Source organism: Salmo trutta, chromosome 4 (genome assembly GCF_901001165.1).
Source record: "Salmo trutta chromosome 4, fSalTru1.1, whole genome shotgun sequence".
Classification (NCBI taxonomy): Eukaryota; Metazoa; Chordata; class Actinopteri; order Salmoniformes; family Salmonidae; genus Salmo; species Salmo trutta.
In genome coordinates, this window is record NC_042960.1 from 38,423,500 (window position 1) to 38,439,803 (window position 16,304).

General features: G+C 42.6%; 1 protein-coding gene across 4 annotated transcripts in view; it reads right to left on the reverse strand.

Annotated features, from left to right (window-relative positions):
* Nucleotides 1–15,299, reverse strand: part of LOC115192319 (pre-B-cell leukemia transcription factor 1) — a 94,035-nt gene extending 78,736 nt beyond the window's left edge. For all 4 annotated transcript variants that reach the window (XM_029750685.1, XM_029750682.1, XM_029750683.1 and 1 more), the window contains exons 1-2: nt 14,659–15,299; nt 13,246–13,319 (exon numbers count right to left, since the gene is read on the reverse strand). In XM_029750685.1, coding sequence (XP_029606545.1) covers nt 13,246–13,319; nt 14,659–14,843 — 259 coding nt within the window. In that variant the 5' untranslated portion in view covers nt 14,844–15,299. The remainder of the gene's footprint in view (nt 1–13,245; nt 13,320–14,658) is intronic.
* Between the last annotated feature and the right edge of the window lie 1,005 nt (nt 15,300–16,304).

Here is a 16,304-nt window from a genome sequence, read left to right on the forward strand (position 1 = left end):
AGAATTATCATTCACGCTTGGCAGTGATGATGGCCTAATTTATAATAATGTAGGCCTAGTTTGGTGTTTTAGGATTTTAAAAAATGGAGCCACTATGTGTAGGCATATGTTACTTTTTAGATGATGCATTGTAGGCTATGTGCAATAAGAGACGGAGAGCGCTGATTACAGAAAGCCTAATGTATCTATCTATGACTATATAGAACTGCGGTATATATCTGTAATTGCGCAATATGACCTTTTTATGCATTGTGAATTCCCATGGAATTTTATCAATATTTTGTATCGTTTTAACGGAAAACCAAAACACTTTAAAACATTAAGAAAATGTTCAATTTGTCACATCCCTACTCTGCATGAACACAGATGAAACAGTAGGAATATTATCTGTACAATGATCAATGTCACAAGTGATGAGAAAGGTAGTCTGTTTAATCTAATGAATGCTGAAAGAAATCCATATCATTACAATAATTCAATTTTAGTCAAACACGGATAGATAGTTGGTATAGGTCTGCATAGTGTATATACAACATGTAGTACAACAAATTGTACTAGAATGAAAGACAGCATCACAATCTGATGACTTCACAGAAATGGATATTATGTTTCTTTGAAATGAGGACACAAATATACACGGGAGATTGCCTTGTCTTTCACTCTGAAGGAAATACAAGCCCTAGTGGGAGAGAAAGAGGTGCTCAGTTTCCTAGTCATGGGCCATTCACATACATAATGTTACTTTCAGGAAAACCCACTCAAATATGTACATAATGCATACACACAACACAACACACATCTTGCTAGTGATAATTCAATGTGAGATTGAGGACAGATAATGTCACAGATCGCTCTGATTACAAAATATACTCAGATGCACACACACCAACACACACACACACACACACACACACAGACACAGACACACGCACACACACACACACACACACACACACACACACACACACACACACACACACACACACACACACACACACACACACACACACACACACACACACACACACACACACACACACACACAACCATACACAGTCCACACATACCTCCTGTAATGTAAAGTGCCAGAGCAACTGCTTTAAAGTGTTAAATATCAGAGGCAAATGAAAAGAGAAAATCTATCATGACTGTAATGTGTCCTGATGGGAGGGGGCGATCTCCCCTGCGAGCAGCCAGGCCGGGGGGCGGGAAGGAGGGAGGGAGCAGGGTGATGTATGAAGGAGCTGGATTGGAGGTGAAAAGCGTAGCAAGACGGACGGGGGAAGGCGAGGGGGGAGAGGGGTAACACAGTCCTGCCGCCTGCAAGACTCCTGAGGGCCCAGGGCAAAAGTGGAATAAATGTTGATTAGTGTTGATTTTGTCCAACGAGCACTCTGCAACTGACAGTGGGACTAAGCTGCCGAGAAAGGCAACCATTAATCTTAGTCTGGTTTAAGTAGTGTATATTAATTTGTGTCATTTCCACTACGTGGAGAGAGACATCTTCCTCTCTTTCTCTCGCTCTCTTTGCTCTGTCACTCTCTCTCTGCTCTCCCTCTCCCTCACTCTTGCTCTATCTCTCTCCCTCTCTCACCCCCTCTCTCTCACCCCCCCCTCACCATCTCTCTCTATAACAGCTCCAGTGTTTGAAGGCTGTGATAGTAGACCGGGGCTCTGTCAGTGGTACCGTGGAAGCCTTGAGGTAGCGCCTGCTGGGAGCAGCTCCTAGCAGCAGGGGAGAGTGTAAGAAATGAGATTCCGAGCCCTGCATTAAGAAAAATGAACTCCTGGGGGGGTTGGTATGGCAACCGCATTCTAAAGTGCCATTGCATGTTCAATTTAATGTACATAACAAATTTGCAGATTTGATTAAATTCAGAACATATTAGAGGAAGCTACGGCAGACCAAACCTTATTGCAAACAGAGCTCTTTTAAAAGCAAGCAGAGTCAGATTTAAGCTACCATATCCCCATCTTAAAAGCAGTGGATTCTGTGGTCTGTTAATTCAGTCTGGTGAGGCATGAGGGCTAAATCCAACCAAACAGCTATCCATTTTTATCAATTTCATTCACCACCCTGACTGGAATATGCTTTATTTTGGAGATCACAAGCGCACAATCTGCATTTTTAACGAATAGCATTAGGCATTGCCGCTGATGCTATAATAGGAACAAATTGCAGTAGTTTTAGTAGCTAGGTCACCAGCCTATGAAATAGGAGTTTGACTTATGTTCGTCATTCCACTTGTGTTTCTTCTTTTTCTCAGCCCTCTCTGTCTTTCTGTCTTCGCTACTCACGTTCATACACAACATAGAAGGTTGCTCCCTGTTATCATCACTGGGATAACGTCACAAAAAAACAAAACAATGAGGGGAAAAACAACAAATCAACACGAAACAGCTAGATCAATTTCACAGTCACCACCATTGTGATGCCATTGTTAATTACCCAATCACGTCACACTAATAATTCTATGATTAAGCCCCTTAATGTGATTAACATGTATCAGTTAGGCCTCTGATCATTGCCATAATTGATAAGGTAACTAAATGATCCTGTAAGATTGGAGAGAAAAAACACAAACCTAACATAGCAGGGGACTCAATAATACGACAAATCCCTTCATGCTGTATTCATAATTATGGAACTAATAAAAAGAGGTGAAAAGCAAAGCTTTTTGAAGGCTTCTCAAAAAACGCACATTGTCACATTTTCCTACTTTGCCACTGCCTGTGTTTCTGTGACTCTGTGAGCAGTAGAATTAGAGCTTCAGCTGGATGGATGATTAAACAGAGAGATAGGAGGGAAACAGCTGTGGAGGAGAGTACAGCTTTGTGTTTCTGTTTCTCCTGTGAGTGCTGCAAGCACACACACACACACACACGGAATGCTGCAGCATCAGCATAGAAGAGTAGGCTGGATAAAAGGAAAGACAAAAGCTGCTGCAAGTATTAGCAACACTCAGTCCGTAAACAGACAGGGATGGGAGGGGGATGCATATCACCGTGACACAACACTCTGAGTAGACATTTACATCCTCCTGCATTGATAGGGTCGAAAATAAACTGTTACAGGCTGCTAGTTTACATTACCTCTGAACAGGCCCCGGCCTAGCCTATGTCAGTATCCCAAATGCTGGGGCCCTGGTCAAAAGTAGTGCACTATAGAAGGAACAGGGTGCATTTGGGAAACACATTTTACATCCCATACCAAAGTGACACCAGGGGGATTTAGATAGAGAGAGAACTGATATGTCAACATTCATCTTTTGACTACCATCAGTTTGGCATTGGCAATACACTTAGATACACACTCAAAATACACCATTGTGCTAATCTTAAAAAAAACACAAAATACTGTATATACAGTCAAATTGTTAATTCCTATGAGTTTCTATACCACATTGGTTTTCGAAGGTAAAATTCATATTCTATATTTTCTTCTGTGGATCATGATGGCTGACATAAATTGTTTATATGACGATGGTGTGCTATAGCGTGTAGGGTTCTGAGTGGACTCTACATTCTCTAGTAAAAATAGGCAGATGCCAAGCCATCTGAATGGACCGACAGCTCAATGTAATGTACTGTACAATACACCTATCTATAATCAGATCTCTGGCTCATTTCACCCACGTCAAATATTACTCCGCTGCCCTCCGTAAAACACCCCATTTTCACCCTTCAAAAAATAACATTACATCATTCCACTAGTCATTTTTATAAATGGAGCATCCTCCAGGCGTGAAACCTTACACTATTCAAACACGGGCCACCAGAAAACTAGCCTTTTGTTGAGGTTGAGAGGGAAAAAAAACGAAACGGCCAGTCAGAGCAGTAGGGATGCGTCTCAAACGGCACCCTACTCCATGTATAGTGCACGACTTTTAGTAGTCGGGAACAAATGTTGGGCGTGCCATTTGGGACACACCCCGGATTTACTGAGCGAGCATCTCAGTCACAGAGAGGTTGTTTGACACTGGTGGAGATTTATGAAGTTGCTGAGGTGTTTACAGAAGTCAATTAGTCTTCGAAAATGTTCTAAAGCACAATTTGGGATGTCAACAGTTTGCTTATCAAAAGGAGAAGGACAGTTCTTTAGATCAGTTCTAAAAACAAACTGTGGAAATGTTTTAAAACATGATTGAAACACATATTTTTGCAATCCTCTACATTCAGGTTTTGTGATTCATGAATTTTGTGTTTAAGATAGGAAATGAATGACACTTAAAATATGTTATTTATTTTAAAAACCCTGATGTTAGATTGAGTTGTGTTACATTTGTATATGTTATAATGCGTTGAGTTTGCAGAAGGTTAAGGTTTCATGGCACAATAGCATTGGAGTCAAATTATTTGGGTATATTTGTGGAAAGTACCCTGTGCCAAAACCTCTTATTACATGGTTCTGGGTGGGTATTGCTGGGACATGTAGCCTACTGTCATAGACAAGACCCTAAGGCTAATTTTAACTTATCTTCCTTACTCTGACTGTACTCCAAAGTGACCTTAGGGGTAAGTGGTCAAACAATGTTTAGTTCTAAGAATCTATGAAAGTAAATGAGACATTTTCTTGTCTCTTTTTATTACGTATTACAGACAGAGACACACACACACACACACACACACACACACACACACACACACACACACACACACACACACACACACACACACACACACACACACACACACACACACACACACACACACACAGACACACACACGCACACACGGTAGGCCTTTTAGTCAACAGCAGCATTCCTTTCAGTAGAGAAAGACAACCAAAATATGCCGTCAAGGAGGGAAAAAATAAACCAGTGTCTGTGAGAGTTTAAAAAAGAAAAAGAAAAGAAAGATGCCTGGCAGGGGGGAAAAAATCAACTGTTCGTTCTTCTTCTCCTTTCCTGTGGGGTGTGAGCTGAGCACAGCGTTGTGCTTGTTTACAGGGAGCAGTCATTCTGCTAGGCACCGTTCGCTCACCACACCACACCGCAATATCCCTGTACAAATACACAGAGTGGGTCAGGAGTTCAGGCACTGGCTTACTCAGCGCTGCCTGCCTGTCCTGCCTCCCTGAGCATGGCATTATATTCTTTCCTGACTCCTGCAGGTGATGTCAGTTGCTCTGGTACTGGGGACAGTCAGAGACGTAAAACGCGTAGCGAAGATTGAGGGGAAAGACAATTCCATTTGCTAAAAGCAAATCCCATGAATATTGATATATTCATAAAATCGAAAAACTGTGAATGAAGGTTCTGACTAAAAACTAGGCCACTTTTCATTTAATAAAAAAATATAGAATGTAATGTGCTATATGCAGTTATATCAATTCTTAGCTCTCAAAGTTTGCTATGACAAAATTATACAAATAAATAAATGTTACAATAAGATATTAACAACACAGTTATCCTAAGAGAAAATCATGTGGTGTAAAAAACAGACTACATCTGGTGCATCTGGTGCATTCATACATATTTAATGGTTAAAAACAAGACAGATTCCAGAGCTGCAGCAGCAGAGGTCTGTGCAGTCAGTAGGTTCTGCGCTGAGCTTTATTTACTTTAAGACCTAACCGTAACCGTGCTCACCGACAAACCGGCTCAACTCAGCCTCGCTAGGGCTAGTCTGTAGTCTGTACTGCGGCAGGTAGAGTCGTAATAATGTTTAAAAAACAGGTAGGCTCTTTTTACATGGAGAATCATCATCATGTTTTTAATACTTTGTCACCCAGCCAAGAGGACCCAATCGAGGTTTACTCGACAGAGATATACTCCAGGTTTCAGCAGCAGACATTTTCCAAAAATATTTTCAAATCTACTGGTGACAATTTTAATTCTAACACCTTATACAGCAACACTAGGGAGCAGATGAAACAATGTCTCACACAGTATATGAAAGAGTAGAGATGTACAAAACCATCTATCTTGTACAACCACATATCTATATTCACTTGATGTAAGGAACCCTAATGTTCTCCACCCACAGTGGGTATGTGTAACTAAACCTCCTCTGAGAAGAGGAGGGAGTCCGAGTCAGAGTATTCTCCTTCAGGAGAAACAGAAACCTGGGCTATTGGGTTGTTGGGGTCGTAGCCGGCTTAGAGCGAGACTGAGAGAAAATAAGCATAGGGTGCATAGCACTCCCAGCCAGGACCAGATCCAAGTTACTTTGTGCTCCATGCAGAGACGAACTTTGGATGAACTCTGAGAAACGCCAGGGAGTAAAACACTATGCATAACTGTGCCACTCACTCCCCCTCCAAAACCCTACCGAGAGAACAGAGAAAGGAGAGAGAGCCAGCAGGCCTCAAAAGGCCCCCTGCTCTCCTGAGACACTGGCCAGATTGAGAGTGAGCTACATGGGGTAGGAGGACTGGGTTGGTGGGAGGGTGGAGGTGGAAGGTGGTGGCCTCTATCTATCTACCTATCTACCTGTGTCTTCCCTGTGGCTCAGTTGGTAGAGCAGGGTGTTTGCAACGCCAGCATGGTGTGTGCAACCCCAAGGTTGTGGGTTCAATTCCCACGGGGGGCCAGTACAAAAAAGAAAATGTATGCATTCGCTACTGTAAGTTGCTCTGGATAAGAGCATCTGCTAAATGACTAAAATGCATCTATCCAATTTTATTTAATGCATTAATGACAATGAAACACAGTGGACTTGCTTCCATATTAAACGCACACAGCGATAGAATCTCAATAAATCTAAGTGCTAATTTAAATGAGTCCCTATTCCACGCCATGTCTTAGAAAGGGAAAATAATGGACAAGACACAGTGCCTATAGAAAGTCTACAGCCCCCTTGGATTCCTTAACATTGTATTGTGTTACAAAGTGGGATTCAAATAGATTTGATTGTCATTTGTTGTCAACAATTTACACAAAATGTAATGTCAAATGTTTTTTTTTTTTTTGGTATGATTAATGAAAAATAAAACCCCAATATACATTTATTAGATAAGTATTCAACCCCCTGAGTCAGTATATGCTAGAAACACCTCTGGCAGCGATTACAGCTGTGAATCTTCTGGGGAAAGTCTCATACGAGCCTTGCACACCTGGAATGTGCAATATTTGCCCATTATTCTTTTCAGAATTCTTCAAGCTCTGTCAAGATGTTGGGGATCATGGCTAGACAGCAATTTTCAAGTCTTGCCGTATATTTTCAAGCAGATTTAAGTCAAACTTTAACTTGGCCACTCAGAAACATTCACTGTCTTCTTGGTAAGCAACTCCAGTGTAGATCTGGCTTTGTGTTGTAGGTTATTGTCCTGCGAAAGGTCAAATCCTCTCCCAGTGTCTGGTGTAGAGCAGACTGAAGCAGGGTTTCCTCCAGGATTATGCCTGCGCTTAGCTCCATCCTGTTTCTTTTCATCCCGAAAAACTCCCCAGTCTTTGCCGATGTCAAGCATACCCATAACATGATGCAGCCACCACCATGCTTCAACATAAGGAGGCAGTTACTCAGTGATGTGTTGTGTTGGGTTTTCCCCAAAGATAAGCCTTTGCATTTAGGCCAAAAAGTGCAGTATTTTGCCATGTTTTTTTGTGTATTATTACTTTAGTGCCTTGTTGCATACATACAGTATATGCATGTTTTGGAATATTCTGTATATTTGTATTATTATTTTCACTCTGTTATTTAGGTCATTATTGTGGAAACAATACAATGTCATTTTTCTTCCATCACAGCCATTGAACTCTGTAGCTGTTTTAAAATCACCAATGGCCTCATGGTGACATCCCTAAGCAGTTTCCTTCCTGTCCTGCAGCTCAGTTCAGATCTACCAATCACAGCCCTTCTTTGAGGCTTTCGAAAAGCTCCCTGGTCTTTATAGTTGACTGTGTTTGAATTTCAATACTTGACTGAGGGACCTTATAGATGCTATATGTATTGGGAACAGAGGAAGGGGTAGTCATTCAAAAATCAGATCAACCAGGGGTGGCTCCTCAGAGGAGGAAGTGGGGGACCATCCTACTCAGTGAATTTTATAAATAATATAAATAGTGAAACATTTAAAAAGTTAGCCTTTTTAGATAAAACTATACAAAATATATTCACGTCACCAAATAACTGATTAAAACACACTAGCAGTGCGCTCTCGGAGCGCACACTAGATGCTCGGGCCGAGGAGTAGGGTTGATTCGAGCATTCTGGCCTTACAATGGCAGTCAAGCACCCAAGCTAACGTTGGCTAGCTTTCTAGCTACTTCCAGACACAAATGACCTCACTCTGACCATTTTACTCGCCCTAGCTGAGCTGGTTAGGCAGTTTTCATGTTATCCAGAGCAGTGGTATAAAAAGTACTAAATTGTCATACTTGAGTAAAAGTAAATATATCTTAATAGAAAATGACTCAAGTAAAAGTGAAAGTCATCCAGTAAAATCCTACTTGAGTAAAAGTCTAAAAGTATTTGGTTGTAAATATACTTAAGTATCAAAAGTAAATGGAATTGCTAAAATGTACTTAAGTATCAAAAGTAAAAGTATAAATCATTTCCAATTCCTTATATAAAGCAAACCAGATGCACAATTTTCTATTTTTTTTTTTTTAAATTGACGGATAGCCAGGGGCACACTCCAAACCTCAGACATAATTTACAAACGAAGCATTTGTGTTTAGTGAGTCTGCCAGATCAGAGGCAGTAAGGATGACCAGGGATGTTCTCTTGATAAGTGTGTGAATTGCACCATTTTCCTGTCAAAATGTAACTAGTACTTTTGGGTGTCAGGGAAAATGTATGGAGTAAAAAGTCCATTATTTTCTTTAGGAATGTAGTGGAGTAAAAGTAAAAGTTGCCAAAAATATTAATAGTAAAGTAGAGTACAGATACCACAAAAAAACTAAATAAGTAGTACTTTAAAGTAATTTTCTTAAGTGCTTTACACCACTGATCCAGAGTGTTGTTGACTGTAACTGTGCTGCTGGCAACAATTTAATTACACTTTTTTCCCGACATTTACTGACACCGGGCATGTTCAACGGGTGTTGAGCGCTCGTAAATTCATCATAAGTTATTCTGTGCTCTGGTACACTCAGACCAGTCAATAAACATTGGGTAGTTAGTTAGATAGCATATAGTTAATATGTTGGTAAGTTGATGTATTAGTAACCAACTAACGTTAGGTAGCTAGCTAACATTTTGGTACATACTGCTGTAATGATTTGTTATGTGGTTCGTAAGGATAGAGTAGCAAACAAATTGTCAGCCAACATAACTGTCACGCCCTGACCTTAGAGAGCCTTTTTATTCTCTATTTTGTTAGGTCAGGGTGTGACTTGGGTGGGCATATCTATGTTTCTATTTCTTTGTTGGCCTAGTATGGTTCCCAATCAGAGGCAGCTGTTTATCGTTGTCTCTGATTGGGGATCATACTTAGGCAGCCCTTTTTCCCACCTGTGATTTTGGGATCTTGTTTGTGTGCTTTCTGCACTGCATGTAGCTTTATGTTCGTTTGCGTATTTTGTTGTTTTTCCCGGTGTCATTGTTAAATAAAAGAAAATGTACGCCTACCACGCTGCACCTTGGTCTCATTCCAACAACGGACATGACAGAAGATCCCACCACCAAGTGACCAAGCAGCATGCCCAGGAGTGGAGGACATCCTGGACCTGGGAGGAGGTAATGGCAGGGGACAAGACCCTGCCATGGAAGCAGGCGGAGGCAGCGAGAGAGGAACGGCGACGAGACCAGGAATCAAGGAGACGACGGAAACCCGAGAGGCAGCCTCCAATTTTTTTTGGGGGGGGGCACACGGGGTGGCGAGCGGAGCAAAGGTGGGAACAAGAACCAACTCCCTGTAATTACGATGAGGAGTTGGTCACGGTTCAGATACCATGCGGAGACACGCAATGTGTCTCCAGTGTGCATCCACAGCCCGGTACGTTCTGGTGCCAGCGCCCCGCATTTTCCATGCTAAAGTGAGCACCCAGCCAGGACGGGTTGTGCCAGCTCTACGCTCCAGACCTCCAGTACGCCTCCTTGGTCCAGGATATCCTGCGCCGGCTCTACGCACTGTGTCGCCAGTGCGCCTTCACAGCCCAATGCGTCCTGTGCCAGAGCACCGGCACTTGCCGGGCTAAAGTGAGCATCCAGCCAGGACGGGTTGTGCCAGCTCTACGCTCCAGACCTCCAGTGCGCCTCCACGGCCCAGTATATCCTGTGCCAGCTCCGCGCATCCGGTCTCCAGTGCGTCTCCCCAGCCCGGTACATCCTGTGCCTGCTCCACGCACCTGGCCTCCAGTGCGTCTCTCCAGCCTGGTACGCCCTGTGCCTGCTCCACGCACCCAGTTTCCAGTGCGTCTCCTCAGCCTGGTACGCCCTGTGCCGGCTCCACGCACTAAGCCTCCAGTGATGATCCATGGCCCGAAGCCTCCAGTGATGATCCATGACCCGAAGCCTCCAGTGATGATCCATGGCACGAAGCTTCCAGTGATGATCCATGGCCCGAAGCCTGCAGTGTCGATCCATGGCACAGAGTCTACAGTGATGGTCGGCAGTCCAGAGCCTACAGCAACGGTCGGCAGTCCAGAGCCTCCTGCGACGGTCGGCAGTCCAGAGCCTCCAGCGACGGTCGGCAGTCCAGAACCTCCAGCGACAGTCGGCAGTTCAGAGCCAGCGGGGGTTCCCAGTCCAGAGCCTCCGGCGACGATCTACGGTCCAGTTCCTCCGGCGACGATCCACGGTCCAGTTCCACGGAAGTGGGGTGAGCCTCAAGCGGAGCGGGGTCTTCGTCCCACACCGGAGCCTCCACAGAGAGGAGATGCCCACCCAGACCCTCCCCTATAGGTTCAGGTTTGCGGCCGGAGTCCACACCTTTGGGGGGGGGGGGGTTCTGTCACGCCCTGACCTTAGAGAGCCTTTTTTATTCACTATTTTGTTAGGTCAGAGTGTGACTTGGGTGGGCATATCTATGTTTCTATTTCTTTGTTGGCCTAGTATGGTTCCCAATCAGAGGCAGCTGTTGATCGTTGTCTCTGATTGGGGATCATACTTAGGCAGCCCTTTTTCCCACCTGTGATTGAGGGATCTTGTTTGTGTGTAGTTGCTTTCTGCACTGCATGTAGATTTATGTTCGTTTTCGTATTTTGTTGTTTTTCCTGGTGTCATTGTTAAATAAAAGAAAATGTACGCCTACCACGCTGCACCTTGGTCTCATTCCAACGATGGACGTGACAATAACGTGAAAGGTAACTTATTTGAAAAGTCATTACTTTATTATATTGCTCAACATTTTCTTAACATTTGTCATAATTAGTTAAAGCAATTAATTTGTATATGCTCTTGTTCTTCGGCTGCATATTTTCTGCCATTTTCTTCAAATTTGAAAACGATGTGAAGCCACGCCCATTTTCTGAAGAATTGCATTATGGGCCCTAAAAGTACTGAAATAGTGTCCACTGTTGGTATACTTCGTATTTTGGAGAATGTAGTACGACATCCCGGAATTTGTGGCATACAAACTATATCCATACTATGACCAATAAGCATACTATATACTCAATTTACATCACAAATAGTTAGTGCAGTTTTACCCCTTTTACACCCCAATTGGTAGTTACAGTCTTGTCCCATCGCTGCAACTCCCATACAGACTCGGGAGAAGCGAAGGTCGAGAGCCATGCGTCCTCCGAAACACAACCCTGCCTAGCTGCACTGCTTCTTGACACACTGCTCGCTTAACTCGGAAGCCAGCCGCACAAATGTGTCAGAGGAAACACCGTACAACTGGCGACCGTGTCAGTGTGCATGCGCATGGCCCGCCACAGGTGTTGCTAGAGCGTGATTGGACAAGGCCATCTCTTCTGGCCAAACCCTCCCCTAACCTGGACGACGTTGGGCAGATTGTGCACCGCCTCATGGGTCTCCCGGTCACAGCCGGCTGCGTCCCAGCCCGGGATCAAACCCGGGTCTGTAGTGACGCCTCAAGCACTGCGATGCATTGCCTTAGACCGCTGCGCCACTCAGAAGGCCCCATTGTCTGTCACCTTGATTCATCCAATTTGGTTCGGGACCTGTGCACCTACGTTATAAACTTTCATTTGTAGGCTATGTTGTAGCAACCACATGATGGGTATAGGGCAAATTCGAGTATCATATAGTAACCTAAACCTATCGGTGTTACATTGAGCTGGGTGAATGGAATATGAATGACAGTGATCCAATATGATGTAATAGAAATAAGACTATGCTCGTGAAAAAATTGGCCTCCCTTATCTAAAACGGCACTGACTGCCACTGATGTCAACCCTTATTATTTCACACAGAGTGAGTCCATCTACCTTATTATGTAATTTGTTAAGCCACATTTGACTGTTGAACTAATTTCAGCTTGCCTAAACAAAGGGGGTGAATACTTATGCAACAACTATATTTTTGTCATTACATGTTTATAAATGTGTGAACATTTGTAGAATTTTATTTTCACTTAGACATTATGGAGTATTTTGTGCAGATCAATGACAAAAATGTACAATTAAATATATTTCAATCCCACTTTGTAACGCAACAAAATGTGAAACAAGTTCAATAGGCACAGTACTTTATATACACCCTAAACAACGCTGAATTCTATCTGTGCCAAGTTCATAAATGTCAAGGGAAAAGGGGTTTGTATTCTCGAAAGAGGACGTATGTTATGCCTCTCCCTAAGCCTAATGTCACTGCATCTGCTCTTGGTGAAATTATTCTGGCGACAAGGTCTCTCACAACAGCACAGACAAATGAAAAAACAGACACAAGTGAATTAAATGAGACACACTCAGCAGAGAGACTTGACAGCTAACACACAAGGGGGGAAAATGATGATGCAGATGGTAATTTAGCGCTCAGATGTTTGACACAATAATTGATAAGGATTTCCAATGTAGTAGCACTGACTGTAGGCCTACATAGTGTGTAACAGCACAACATGGATTACACGACAACACAAGGCAAAAACACAAGTATAATAAACCATTTGTATACCTTATATGTAGATCAAAGCACATCGAAAAACAATCATGCATGTCCTGCAACAAGTTTGTGGATAGGAATGGCTGTGAATTGTAAAACGCGCTTTCGGTGAAGACATTTATGAGTCCTATGCGTGCATCAGAGCGCATACAATATATCCCCTTTACGTGGGCTTCTGTAGCCTATAGTATAAATAGTTTCCCCTTAAAATTGTGCAGGCCAGGTCTATATTTGATGTGCAATCAATACCTTACCAGTAGATAACTTTATTAAACGCATTGGGCCTACCTGTCTTTTCTTTGATTTCACACAAGACGTTGAAGAGAGCAGGCTTCATCCTGTGGCAATTCAAGGCGTGTTTCCTAAAACAAAACAAATGAAATTAAAAAATGATCGTAAATCACAAAAGTGTTATATCTTAAAAACATATGTATGCTATAACGGGTTAATTGAAGCCTGGGCCGCAAATAATGGAGACTGGCAATTGTGTGATACAATTGCACATCACATCAACCTTTTTTTGATAGCCTGATGTGTTTTTTATATGCATGCTTCATTTCAAAAGTAAAATAGCATATGATCTATTTAAAAATGACAAGTTAATATGTATAGGCCTATTACTAATAATGTTATTATTATTATTACTGGACGCAAGTAAATAAAGTAAACTAGAATATATGGCTACTTGTTACTGCCTAAAAATATTATGCAAAAAATCATGCTGAGTTATGGACTGATTGAGCAACAATACCAACAACAATTCATACAACAGCTTTGAAGATGTATTTTTGTTGTTTAGAAAGGTAAAGTTTTATCAACAATTATTATGTCTTGTTTGTTGTTGACTTTGTATAAATTACAGTCATGTATATTGCAGTGAAACAGGCGACAGCGGAAAAGGTTGTCCAAAGAGTTTCATGGCATTTTAACAGATTCCTCTCTGCTCCTCGTCCTCGCGATGTAGGCTAAACACATCAACTACGCGCACCGTGCCCGTCTGAGCGCTTCTCTTTGGCGTCTGAGTCAACAAAATATCTACTAACCGGACGCAAATTATTTTCTGCAATTACTATCAATAGCCCATTGTATTTTCCATGTAAATAACAAATGATAAACTAATAGTTTAGTCTCGATTTATATTAGATTAAGGCTATGCCTTATCAGTTATATTTTGCCTGGGGTGACAGAGAGAGCTGTGTTTGCACAAAAGTTAATGAAAATGATGATGTTGTCAATCAATGTGATGCTTGTTATTTTGATGACAAATCGCATGCACAAACTTGAGATGTCAAATGTGCGAGTCTTTATTGATTTGTCAGTTGTGTGAAAACACTTTGAATCTATAGTTGCAGCCTGTAGCCTAAACTGCTGCAATTTTACTGTGTATAATTTATGGAAAGTCAGGAGAAAAATGATCTGTTTTCTAAATATGAATAATAATAATAGAACTTCAAAGTGTACATTTAGTAACTGGTGCACTTTGGATGTCATCATTTTTCCAAATGCCCGCTTGCCCGCTTATCATTATTGTAGGCTGTTGGGCGCGAAAACCTAATTATTTTCAATTCATCAATATAGTATTTTTCACTAGAAATCTGACTGGCTTGAAATGTCTTATTATCCATCGTTATTCAATGCATAGAGTAGTTTGCCATAACGATTCGCTGTCCATTTTGACCAGGTAGGTCCCAAGCACCTTACCTAGCTTGAGCTTCGTCCAGACTTTGATCTGTGATGGTCATTATTTGCTGTAAAATGTCTCCAATGTCCTGTTTTCTCCCATCGCCGTCCGTTCCTCCAGTGCCTTCCATGTGTTGAGACAGGCCGGGATGCCCTGCCATCCCTACTCCCGCATGAGAGTGCATCAACCGCGGCTGCTCGTCCATCTCTTACGATCTATTTGCTCTCACCTCTGTGTCAATCTCGCAAAAGAGAATCCTTAACAAATTCCGACGGACGTTTTATCTTGCCTACACAGGCCGTGGTTCGCTTTCCTGCGCTCCTGAGTTCCAAGACCCAGAGTCGGAGGGGAAGAGAAACAAGCCCGCTCTCTCCCTCTCTCTGCTCTCCCAGCTGGTCAGAACTTAACGTGAAATCTGATATGAAATACTCCCTTTAGCAGATCAGACTGTGCGTGGAAAAGATAAACTGTCTTCAACTACAACATTGGATTCTGTATGCGTCTTCCTTTCATGTGTCAGAGCCTGTGTCTTCCCGAAACACAATCACTTTTTCTCCGAGAGACTGGGCGGTATCGAAGGAGGGTTTTGGAAACCTGAAGTGCAAGCTATTTCGACTTATTCCATCCGCTTGCTTTTGCTGAGTAGCCTACAGTACGGCACGGTAGTCACTGAAAGGCAGCACATAGCTGGAGTATGAAAGTGAGACTCCGCCTACGCGAAATTATTGGGAATAGAGACCATTTAGCCCCACCTTGAGGTGCCTCTCGTGAAACTTCAATCATAGCGCTGTGTGAAGGAGGGATGCAGGAGATGTTGCCACAGATGTTGCCACATGCAAGCACTGGGAGCAACCTGGTTTCAGAGCATTTCGTGTTATTATGTAAATTAATCTAAGATATGCAATTCGTATGATTTGTTACGCATTGTAATTCCTACAAAGTGTTGTGAATGTCCAAAACGTATGATATGTTACGATCTCCAATTTGTTGTGTCTAACATTAGCTAGGTGGCTAGGTGGAAAACGTTAGCTAGCCGGCTAATGTTAGCTAGGCTAGGGGTTATGGTTAAGGGTTAGGGTTAAGGTTAGGGTTAAGGTTAGGAGTTAGGTTAAAAGGTTAAGGTTAGGGAAAGGGTTAGCTAAAAGGGTTAACCTTTTTACATCATTCTACAGTGGTCCCTGCAGCGTACGATCAAACCGGTTTGATTAAAATGCTTATTTAGAACGTCCAGTTTCGATTGACGCAACAGTGAGCATTTGAGCTAGCCACACTGTTTTTTCACAGAAACATTTTGCACAATCACAGTCCTTACAAAGTTATGTCCTGAATGTGACCAGTTTATTTTTGGATGCAACCCAGCTAGCAATGAGGAATCGGCCCAGAAGCGGCCCTCTTCCAGGGGGCCGGAATCGGGTGTCGGACTCGGCCCGGGGTCATAATGAATGACTGCCCAGAATCGGCCCAAGTACATCGGCCGTTTCCGTCTACAGGAATTCAGCCGACTTTGCCAGCACCTTACCAGAATCCCCCCAGAAGCAGCCCGATACAAATGTAAATAAATGTATACAAAATTACCAGATTTAGAAATTTTAAATATTGCTATTATACATTTTATGCATACAAATTATACCCATCCACCTCCCCAAAAAATGGAATTACCGTACAC